The following is a 12420-nucleotide window of genomic DNA, read 5'->3' as shown; positions in this document are numbered from 1 at the left end:
AAAGAGAAATTCTTTGTTTTCCAGTTGTTTAGCATTCTTATCTATTTTCTTTAATGTGCACTGCTTTAGGGCAAAGTAGACTCGGATGGATGATTACAGTGGCAACTCACAATCTTCATTGTGAGGCTTTTGCAGCAGGTAACAGCCAGATCTTGGAAACCTGCAGTGAACTTCTTAATTATTTATGAAGGCATAACAAAACCATTTTAACAGGTTTTACAGATTTGTGTAATTGGTTAGGGAATCACACTCCAGCCTTTAAATCACAGCAGCGTCTGAAATAATGAAGAAGGAAAAGATTCACAATCTTCCCCTCACCCCTTTGCAGCATACTTTGTGTATGTGGCTGGATTAGTTCATGGCCATCAATAGTTCTCCAGTAATGTCACCTGACAATGAGACAAGTGGACATTTGCAATTTTAAGAAGACTGCGGGTTTGTTTGATTGATTCATTATAGGCTATCAAGTTTATGCCAAGTTTTAGTGACCACACAGTTTATTCTCCACGATGATCTGTCCATACCTTGTTCATTCAGATCTTCTAGCCTTCCATCCGGTGACACTTATTTAAATTTGTTCCCTAGCAATTAGTTTATTTACAACAAAAAGTTACTATTCCCCTCTAATGTGAAATATTGGATGAACATAAACCACGAACACCATTTACAAAAAGCATAGAATTCAGGACAAAGGTTCAAAACTGGGGTGTGCTCTTTCCCCCTAAAATTCAATTGCAATTACCCCCCCACACACACACACACACAAACACACATCTGGGATGTGTATCAGAGGTGGTATTCAGCAGGTTCTGACCAGTTCTGGAGAACCAGTAGCGGAAATTTTGAGTAATTCAGAGAACCAGCAAATACTACCTCTGACTGGAGATTTTACAGTATCCTTCCCCTTCCATGCCCACCAAGCCACGCCCACAGAACCGGTAGTAAAAAAATTTGAATCCCACCACTAATGTGTATGTGTGTGTTGATCATTGTTTGTTTTTACATACATACATCTAGGATGGGCGTGTGTGTGTTTGCATTTGTGTGTGTGTGAGAGAGAGTATGTGTATATGTATGTATGAAAAACAAACAATGATTAAAACAATCTGGAAGGAAGTAGTAGTCTTACAAAAAAATGCAAACATCTGAATGTGTTATCACGTATATTATGTATATTTGTCTTTCTCAATCTTGGGTCCTCTACCAGAGGATGGGAGTTTGAGGGTTCTGTGTAGGATCTTAGATGTCCTACATTGTACATTTTTGGACAGAGAGCTCAGATGTCATTCCTGGGAATGTATTGGAACCACACACCCAGCTTGGTGATGGAAGCACTTGGGGCTGTGACTCCTGGGATCCCAACAAGATCAGAATTCTCTGTTCAGGGGAGTGCAATGTTAGGAACAGCTAACACTAACACACACACACACACACACACACACACACACACACGATTGATTACTGTGATTCCAAATTTCTTATAAACTTTACTGTTAGCTATGCCAAATTTCTTAAAGTTGTCGCTCAGAGTGATCTTTTGCCTATGCTGTTTTTAACTAAGTCTATTTTTATAAGAAGTTATCCAAATTTGCAAATGTCTCCAAGAGCAGAGTAAAATGTCTCTATCTATGTGCGCAAATGAATTTGAAAGAAAGGGAACTGATCCAATTGTTTCTAGACAGAGAGCTTTTCTGAATCTCTTTATATACTGCTAAAGTTTTAAATTACAAATTGGAGTTGCTTCTTCTCTTCCCACTCTTTTTCCAAAATAGACTCCTCATCTTTCTCAGATACATGGCAGACAAGAGCATTATGATCCTCTCCCTACGAGAAGGAGATTTTCCTATAAGGTTGGTTGGCAAATTTGGATGAAAGTACTATTTGATTCATTTACATTAAGAACAGCTAATCAAAACTTGTACATTTTTTGTGGAGATGACAATATAATGAGATTCTTTTTTAAAACAATACTGGAGAAAATAAAACTGACTGAGATTTGTCCATACACACTTGCCTGAATGTATCCCATAGGCCTCCAGCACAAAGTTGTCTTGTTCATTTTATTTCTACAAAAAAAAAAAACTATCGCACAACCAAGAATATACCACCTGTGGGTTATGAATAATTAAGGAGATGAAAATTGAAGTTATGCATTCTTTTTTGCCCAGCTACCCTTCTTATAGTGATTAGAAATACACAGCCATGTAGCTGCTAGAAAGATTAAAGCTTTCATTCCAAGAAAGCATGAAGAAAGGAGACGGTGAGTGGTTATATGTTGCATATATACACAAATGTGCACAGACACATATGTACCATACATATAGTAGTGTTGCACTCTATAATCTGAAGCTTCTGTCACTAGATGTACAATGTGTTTTACTATCCAAATGATTTTGCAAGCATACTTTACAAAAAAAAGTCTGCAGATTTAAATAATTTATAATATTTCTAGATATTTAACAAATAAGATAAGATTATGTCTGGCACTTTTTCAAATCATCACTTGCAAATCATTCAAAACCGTTAGAAGGTCTATAACAGAAATTATGACAAAGTTAAATGCAGCAGTATTATGTCTTGTTTAACAGTAAATTTAGAAGGATGTTTCATCAATCCAATAGATATCTTTATAGTACATCTGAACCTATATCTATATGCCATGTGTTATCTAAAAATAATGCCCAAAGGAAAAAAAATTAACAAAGACAGAGGTAGAATATGTACAAAAGCAGAGAGAATATAACATGGAGCAGAAGGAACTACTGAGAGTAATAGCTAAAATAAATATACAAAGAGATCAGCAAATCAAATATAGTGTAATGCAACAAAAATAACTCTCAAGCATCAGAAGGTGAAAAAAGGCAAGATAATGTAATAACAAAGGGATGAGAAACAAATAACATGTGAAAAAATGTTGCACAGATTCTTTTATAAAAAAAATGTGATAGCATGCAATCTCTGTGAAGATCATAATGCATTAAAAAGTATACTTCAAAGCTTCAAAATAAGGGTGGACAAAACATGCCAAAACAACCTTCCCTTAGTATGAAGGAACTATAAAGAAATGCTTTGTGGTTGAATATCAATTTGCAGAATGGAGTGGTAGGTACAATGAGCAGCTATTCAGCTATTATTTGTGACTGGACTTTGTCTTCAATAACATCTTCAAGGTGACCCTCCCTAAAAACCCTGTCCATCAGAAAGAGCAATTGCCAGCTTATTTTTTCTTGGGGTTAGAGTTTCAAGGAATATGAACATTAAGTGGCCTCTGCGACCAATTGGAAACAGATCTAACATTTGACTTAAGCATCCTCCTTGGTACAAGGAAGCCATAAAGGAGTTGCATTAGTTTCTCCAAGCCTTCATATATCATGGACTTTTTTCTCATATTGTTTTGCATGTTAAGTATTTGTAGTTTTTAAAACAAGTTGTTCATATGCATAATAAAGAGGCGGCTTTGCCAAAAATGTGAAATAGATGCTGTTTTTTTTTTTTTTTTTTTTTAGCAGAACTGTTTTAAAGAATGAGAACAAACAGACTTTAAAAGGTTAATGAACTGCATATAGAGCTTATTTTTCTGAAGGCTCACTACATTCTGCACACATGTCAGCTTGCCTTTTGGTATTTTGAAATCCAAACAGATCTAGTTATAGAAATAGCAGAAGATATTTGAGTAAATTCCAAACTGTTTAAATATTCATGAGTTTAAAATATACTCACAACCTGTACCTTAAAAACAAAAAAGTCTCATGAACATAGGCATGTTTTGATTTCAACTAAAGTGGAAGAATAATTAGATAGCTGTGCAGGGCTAGATTAAAAAAAAATACAACAAATAAGAAAAGACAAGAAAGTTTGAATGACAATTAGTGGGAATAGTTCTAAAGAATTTCTCTTCAAAACACTTCATTCTGTTCCACACACAATGTGTTCTTGCACGCCAATAAACATTTGGAACAACTTATTAAAATACCATTATAGAAAATTTTGTTATAGACAAAATCATTGATCACCAATAAATAAGTGAAGTAAAATGCAATTTTAAAAAATTCATGTTACAAACAGTAGCAAAAATAACGGATAAGAAAATGGATGAATGAAACAAAATCTCAGCATCCTTCCCCATCATGAGAAGGTTAGAAATATTATCTATATGAAAGAGAGTTTGAGCAAATTTCTGAGGCTCTAAAATTGTCTTCTATCAGGCTCACTTTCAAGATTTTCAGCTATGAAAGGTGAAATCCTATTTCGATATTGGAAATGAAAGATCTGTGTCTCTGTTTCATGTTCATTTAAGGAATAATGACAATTTGTTGACCAAGAGGGCCTTTGATCAGCTCTATTTGATGCACCAGTTGCACCCTTTGCTAGATTGGGAGGCTCTTCAGACAGTCACTCCTGCCCTAGTCATCTCAAGTATTGACTACGGCAGAGTATTCTACATGAGGCTACCTTTGAAAATCACCAGCTGGTCCAAAAAACAGCAGCATGGCTAGTGATGGGCATGCCTCAGTATACAGCCTCTGTCAATGAACTGCACAGTGTCTGGTGCAATTCATAGAACTGTTTATTACCTACTGTATATTGGGCCAGATTACTTGAGGAATCACCTATCACTCATGGTTTTGGTCCAGTTGGCATGTGTTTGTATATTGTGCTCAGAGTCTCCCTTGTTTTGGGTTGGTACTGGCTTTTGTGTTTTTATGAAGTTCCCAGTTGAGTCAGACAGTGTCAAAAAGGCAAGGCAAGGCAAGGCAAAGGTTAAGGAAAGGTTAAGGGGAGGAGATGGGAGGGGAAAGGGAAAGAAAGGAGGGAGAAAGGGAGGCAGGCAGGCAATCTCGGACTACTTTAATGATGGCAGGCAAAAACCATGGAAAATTGTTTTTGGAAAAAGCTGTCCAATGAAGGTTCAATAGATGAACCATAATGTGCATGCAATGATTAAAAGCAGAGAAACTTCTATTATTATATTCTTAAGAAGGCCCAATCCTAAAATCTATAGAAATGTATTGCCCACCATCAGAGGCTTGGTGAATGCATATTATCTATCTATCTATCTATCTATCTATCTATCTATCTATCTATCTATCTATCTATCTATCTATCTATCAATCATCTATCTATCTATCTTCTATCTATCATCTATCTATTTTCTGTTAAATCTGAAGATATGATCTAATTTCTCTAGTTATGGCAGGCTCAATGCCATACATGGCTGCAAAAGCAAACAATAAAATTTCACTTCAGTTCCATTTAAACCAAGAATTAACATCTTAATACAGTATTTTTGCTTGCATGGGTTTAAACCTGCAAGACAGCAGTTAATGCTGAATCAGGCAAACCCAATTTCACTGGTGATAAAGCTGGCATCATAAAAAAGAAGCTAAAAAACATAAAAGAATCAGCACTTCAGAAACAGTTTTAGAATTTCTATTAAACTAGTCAAGGTCTGCACATACTGTAATTTGAAAGAATTGTGTAGCACATTGGAGATTTCAAACAAATCTGTTGGGATTTTTTTAACATTGTAAAGGCTTTATTTAACAACAATATAATTGTACAATATAAAATGTATCATAAAGTATGAGAATGAAATTCCATTTCTGTTGCACAGAAATGAACAGAAAATGAAAGTTGTGAAATATATTAAATTTAACTTCTTAAAATTATATGATATTAATAATAACTTCTTTAAATGTTTGCCTATCTAAATTCATAGTTGACAAGACATCAAAATCAATTTGAAATGCACTGATTTTGGTTCTGTAAGAGTTTGAATTTATAAATATTTCTGTATTCCTGCACAAAGTAACATGAGCTGGAAGACTGAAGAAATCTCATACAATAAGATGTTAGCTATATGGGAATAATGTTGAAATAATGTTGAGAGCGATACAGTAACTCAGGCTTAAGATAGCTGAAAAAATGTTTTGTATTAATTTTATATTTCATCATCAAATTTCAATACTGTCTTTGTTTTTCTGAATCTGAGCCTCTGTCTGCCTACTTTACAAAATGATTATTGACAGATGCATTGTATAAAATTGACAATTTTCCTCAGTGTCTGTATAAGCACATAGTTTAAGCAATGGAAATCAAGGGTGGACGTCTCTCTCTATAGAAGCCCTTGGTCCATTTTATTTTTTTCAGCCAAGCCCCTCAGATCTAATCACTTTTATTGTTCTAGCATACAAGTGAAGGCAAGAAGAAATCATGCACAAAGCTGAACTAGCCACATGGCTTAGCCAAATTGCAAATTCATAACTTAACTTTTAGAAAGATGTAACTGCTGCTTTACAGAATCACTCTTAATATCTCAAACTTATTTTCTAATCAGATGAAATAAATAGATTTGACAGCTTCTATTAAAAGGGAATATCAATGCCTTTCATCTCCTGCCATCTGTGTTCACTAATATAACCACTCCACTTTAAATGGGTAATACCACCTTCACTTTCCTTGAAATATATAATGAAAGTTTGACCAAACAACAGGCAAGGTGTCCTTCCTTCCTTCCTTCCCTCCCTCCCTCCCTCCTTCCCTCCCTCTTCTTTTGTAAGCAAATCTTGAATTTTCTTGTTCCATTAGCCAGAAACTCAAATATATAAATTATCAGCCTTAATTGGCGAATTCTCTCTTTCTCTCTCCTTCTCTCTCTCTTTTCTCCTCTCTCTCTCTCTCTCTCTCTCTCACACACACACACACACACACATAGGAGAGAGACAGAGAGAGAGAGAGAGAGAGAGACAGACAGACAGACAGTCGGACACAGAGAGAGACAGAGAGAGACAGAGAAACAGAGAGAGAGACAGACAGAGAGAGAATTTTTGTACATGTACTTCAGATTCAAATAAAAAACAAGAAAAAGTTTCTAAAGCCTAGAGAATTGTAAAGGATCAGTTTATTTTGATTGAAAAAGACATAGAAGTTGATTTACCTGCAGTTGTCAATATTGTTTTTATCCACAGCATTAGGAAAGGTGTAAGGTCCCAGGTTATTGATTTCTGTAACTTCTATACAGCCAGTGAAATTGTAGATGGGTCCAGCTATCTAAAAAAAACCAAAAAAAAAACAGGAGGTAGATATTTCTTGGGGTTATGATTTGAAGTCAATCCAATGCTGAAGCCAATATGTTCCATCGCCTAGGGAATTAGACCTGATTCTTTATATAGCCTAATTTGCAATTACATTAGAACATCATTTTGTAAAAATAAAGATTTTGCTAATGATCCCAGAAAAGTTAAGCTTTCAGGATGACACATTAGTGCTCAGCATGTTTTATCTGTGGAAAACAAAATAATGATCATTGGGGGCTATATTTAGATACACATTCTTCCTTATGAAGGGCAGAATGGCAGCATTTATATTAATATAAATTACAAAGGTAGTAAATGCAATGTGTATAATTAATGGATTTCCAAGGGAGAGACATCAACTTTTAAATATTTTTAAATAATTTCTATTGGAGAAATAGTTTAGGAAACGAAAGCCAAATTTCATCTGTTCAAGATAGCTTCTCACAGTTCTAGAGGCTACATTATATACTCTGTAATTTTGGGCCTCTGCCTAAAATGGCAGCCCTCCGCCCAAAAAGAACCCCAACCCACCTAGCTTTGCTTTTCCCCTTTCTTCTCTTTAGCTCAGTAACTCTACATTGCAAATTTTTCTATATGACAAACTCTCATTGAAATTCTACACTTAACGTAGATCATGCCCCAATAATATTAAAGTAAGCAAAGTTCCATTAAAATCTGGCACCTTGCCAGAAGTACCAACTTCAAAGAGAAATATAATTTGAATTAGATGCTTAGTTTCAAAAACATGTTAGAATCTGTTTTCTCAGAACATCTTCCCATCTTGGTGTCCTCCAGCTACATGTGGAACTACAGTGGGAAACTCTCAATCTCGGAATTTTAGGACAGGTTGAGTTGGTCAACAGCTAAACTACCCTAGAAGACCAGGAATAAACATTGTAATACTGTGAAGAAATGACACAGAAAAAGCAACTAGTTAACTATGTGAAAATTCTGGGACAGTGGTGAAATCACATAGCCATACCAAATCTAAAAAGGGAAAGAGAATGATCTACCATGTGGCTTACTTTATCCTAAAGAAGGATTCTTATCCTAAAATTTAATTTTTTCTTGGAATTCTGTCACCCAGAAATGTCTAAAATACCAACAACACCCCTATGAAGTGGGTTGGCTGAGAGAGAGTGACTGGCCCAAAGTCACCTAGCTGGCTTTCATGGCTAAGGTGCACCTTGAATTCATGGTCTCCCACTTTAATAGGTTGGTGCCTTGATCACTCTCTTGGTGGATATGTTGTGTATGATGAAATTTCTTTTAAGGGAAAAAGTCTTGATGTTTTAATTAATCTTGAAAAATAATGGAAAGTACAAGTCAAGGTGGTAATGTTATTAACTAATCTGCCATTATTGCAGTAAATAGTTAGTTTACTGTGATAGTTTTACAAGCGAAGCTCCATCCATTCATGCTTTATCTTGGTCTTCCATTCAACCCTGAATTTCATCAAAGCTGGAATGCACTGAGTTCCTGAGTCATTTGACAAAATCACCAATTAATTAATTCCTGTTAGGTATGCACAAAACTTAATGCTTCTACAAAACCTCATTAACTCCATTAAATATTCAGATCAAAATTCTACACTTTGACAAGCTATTGACCACCCTATCATGTAAATATATCTGACTTGAAAAAATTATGACAGTTATCACCTGTATTTTGCAACCATTGGGTTATTAACCTTTTTACTTGGTGCATTTCAACTTAAATCGAATGATTGCTTTAAAATGTTTAATGCGGTAATTCTAAAATGCATATTATTTTCTCTGCAAGTTTTTATTTATATATATATATATATATATATTTCTTCTTCCACCCCCTCCTCCTCCTCCTCTTCTTCCTTTTCTTCTTTTTCTCTTCCTCTTCCTCTTCCTCTTTCTCCTCCTCCTCCTCCTCCTCCTCCTCCTCCTCCTCCTCCTCCTCCTCCTCCTCCCTCCTCCTCCTCCTCCTCCTCCTCCTCCTCCTCCTCTTCTTCTTCTTCTTCTTCTTCTTCTTCTTCTTCTTCTTCTTCTTCTTCTTCTTCTTCTTCTTCTTCTTCTTCTTCTTCTTCTTCTTCTTCTTCTTCTTCTTCTTCTTCTTCTTCTTCTTCTTCTCCTCCTCCTCCTCCTCCTCCTCCTCCTCCTCCTCCTCCTCCTCCTCCTCCTCCTCCTCCTCCTCCTCCTCCCCCACAGGTACAGTGTCCACTTTTCGGATAAATATAAAATAAATAGACCCTAGCCTGAAAAATTTCCAATCACACCAGTTATGTCAGTTCACGAGGGCAAAAAGAGCTGAAACAAACTCAAGAGGAGAATAGAGTGTGAATGAGAACGAAGATGATCAGACTTATTGAGAGATGAACAGCTGCTGCCAATGATGTCATTGCTGATGTCAGACAATAACACAGTTGGAAGTATGTTGGACAAAAATATTATTATTATATTTAGATTATTAACCTGTGGATGATTAGGGCATCCTATTTTCTTGGGACTTAACCTAGTCTGAAATTTGTTGTCAGCTATAATTACAACTTATAGTTGCATATCCAGAAGGAAGTCTTGCCAAGTTCAGTGAGATATACCCTAGAGCAGGTGTGTCAAACTCGTTTTCATTGAGGGCTGCATCAGGGTCTGTTTGACCTTGGGGGCTGTGGTGGCAATGGCCCTGGCGGGCATGGCCAGCTCGACGTCACTCATGTTGTTGGCTCCTGTGGTGAACCGAGCTCTCTGCCAGAGAAAACGGGCTCCCAGGCTCTCTTTTGGTCTGTGATGGCCTCCTGCAATGCTCTGCTAGTGAAAATGCGGCCCTCCCGAGCTCCCTTTTCACTGGTAGAGGCACTACAGGCCAGTCCTTCACTGTTTCCAGGGCAGCCCTTGAGCCAGATCTAAGCACCTCATGGGCCGGATCTGGCCCCTGGGCCTTGAGTTTGACACCCATGCTCTAAAGTGAACAAGCAGAAATCTAGTTGTCCTTTAGGAGAACTTTGCAATCTATTTTTGTCATATTATTCAAATTTATCAATTATCTATTTTATTATCTACATATTTAATATTTAGGTAGAGACAAACCCACCAACAAAATTCTGTATGAAATTACCAGATACAGAGGATAGATAGACAGAGAGAAAGGTTATAACCAGAGAATAGGATTTAACCATTATGAACTTACATAATGTGTAATGCAATATAATCAGCATAATAACTACCTTCCTTCTTATCCTTTTAATTCATTTGATTTTGTTGTAACTGTTTATTCAATTTTTGTTAAAAGATCTGTGAGCCTGGGAAAAGAAGAAAGAAAACACTTGGTTTTGTATATGAGAGGGGATTGGATTAATTCTGCAGTATGTGTCACAGAATTAATTCAATCTCCTAACATATACAATATTATGTCTGTTTTTGTTTTCTTATTATGTCTGTCTATCTATGTATCTCATCTGTCTTCTATCTTCTAATCTATATCTATCTATCTATCTATCTATCTATCTATCTATCTATCTATCTATCTATCTATCTATCTATCTATCTATCTATCTGGAATATTACCCAAGATATGTTTCAACAGATCAAAATATTAGCCAGATTATGTTTATTTCTCCTATCCATATAAATGAAAATAGATGGTGTTTTGATATTTACATCTCACTATTACTTGACTTCCCTTATCCCCAAACAACACTATAGAAAATATATTTGAAAGCTGTATAGTGTCCACCACTTAATGATTTGCAAACTAAAATCCAGATCACTGTCTCTTTTCTAATACATGCCATTTATGCCTGCAAACCATCACAAGCAACCAGAGTCAGTTCAGTGTAGTAGTTAAACAGCCAGTTTGGTGTAGGGGTTAAGTAACCTAGAAACCAGGAGACTATGAAATGTATTCCCACTTAGGCATGAAAACCAACTGAGTGCTTTGGGCCAGTCATTATCTCTCAGCCCAACTCATCTCACAGTGTTGTTGTTGTGAGCAAAATGGAAGGAGTCTTGGTATGTTCACTGCCTTGAGTTACTTACTTTACAAAGTAATAAAAGTGGGATAAAAAAAAAATCTAATAAAGCAAAATAAATCTTCTCACAGGGTTTCCAATCTCACTTTAATCCATACTGAGAAGTAAAGAACACCATGTGGCAATAGCAGGGACAGCTGAAATCATGCTTTACACCCAATGCACCAAAGGGGAAGATGAAGGATTGAGAGCTAAAAGCCATTATTCTAATTCCCAAGAGGTGCAGGCAACTCAACTGTTGTTTTGCAAGAAATGTTTGCAAGGTACTACTCTGTCTGGATCAGATCAACATGATTTTGAATGTTTTGTACTAACTGAAGGGCTTCACCTCCTGTTCTCTTGTGATGAGAAATGTGATCTCGACATGGAGCTTGTAAGGAATTATTTATTGATTTCTGAGGCAATACTTCCCATGACAATTGTTGGTACCACATAATATTTTGAGCAGTTAATCTCTGTTGCTGTATATATCTTCTAAGCATCTTTGTTTTAACACCACACAGCCACTAATATCTCAAGCCAAATTTTGATTATTGGTAAAGCAAAACAGTCCTTCCTGATAAAAAATAATAATAAGCAAAGGTCAAAAGGATAATTATTATAGCACTTATATCAGCTGCGGTCTTTGCTGCATTTCTAATGTCACATCGATGTGGGTTAAAATCATCACCATAGCAACCTAAAATCTATACTGCACTCCGAGCAGCAAATTAACAATGTAGTTTGGGAATATATTTTTAAAAGGGGGGGGTGAGAGGAGGTGGAAGAAATTTGCATTTTCTTGAAAATGGTACTCTTAGTGAATATTTTATGGTATGAGTTGATTGTCAGAAGAGAGAAATCCGCATATTGTATCCCTGGTCACTTCCTCTGGATTTGTGATCAGCATATTTCCAATACAATGTTCTTCCTCTCAGACAGAAATAAAATAATTATGAGACTTGCTGTCTTGCCTTGAGCATGACTGCTTCACAAGCATTCCTATGAAACTACCCACCCCCTTGGCAATGGTGAAGCCAGGCTAAATGAAAGGTAGAAGAAATATCTATTTACAAAGCTGCTTATGCAAAAACCCATTTAAGGGAAGGCATTGACTTTTAAATATTTGTCACAGAAGGGACACATGACTGTGATATTAGTCAGGAAAAACAACAGATGCATCTGCTAAGAGATTCATCTGAAAACATGAGTGTTTTCTCATGTAGGTTTGCTTGGAGTTACACATGTTTAATACATTGAATTCAATTTAGCAATGCAGCAAACAATAATAATTAAAACAATAAAACAATAATTAGCCCTTATTGACTTAGAGCATTATTATTTGATTTCTACATTTTCTGACCTAAA

At 36.0% G+C, this 12420-nt stretch overlaps 1 protein-coding gene across 1 annotated transcript in view; it reads right to left on the bottom strand.

The window, feature by feature from the left end:
* Positions 1-5301: 5301 nt before the first annotated feature.
* Positions 5302-12420, bottom strand: part of LOC148132976 (protein eyes shut homolog) — a 182253-nt gene continuing 175134 nt past the window's right edge. Inside the window, exons 8-9 of the mRNA XM_087951349.1 lie at positions 6938-7050; positions 5302-5383 (exon numbers count right to left, since the gene is read on the bottom strand). Coding sequence (XP_087807475.1) covers positions 5302-5383; positions 6938-7050 — 195 coding nt within the window. The remainder of the gene's footprint in view (positions 5384-6937; positions 7051-12420) is intronic.

The sequence above is a fragment of the Notechis scutatus genome, chromosome 1 (genome assembly GCF_049901735.1).
Source record: "Notechis scutatus isolate UNSWTSFEM ecotype Mainland chromosome 1, rNotScu1.2, whole genome shotgun sequence".
Classification (NCBI taxonomy): Eukaryota; Metazoa; Chordata; class Lepidosauria; order Squamata; family Elapidae; genus Notechis; species Notechis scutatus.
Note: the sequence above shows the minus strand (reverse complement) of the source record. Positions and strands in the feature narration are given on the sequence as shown.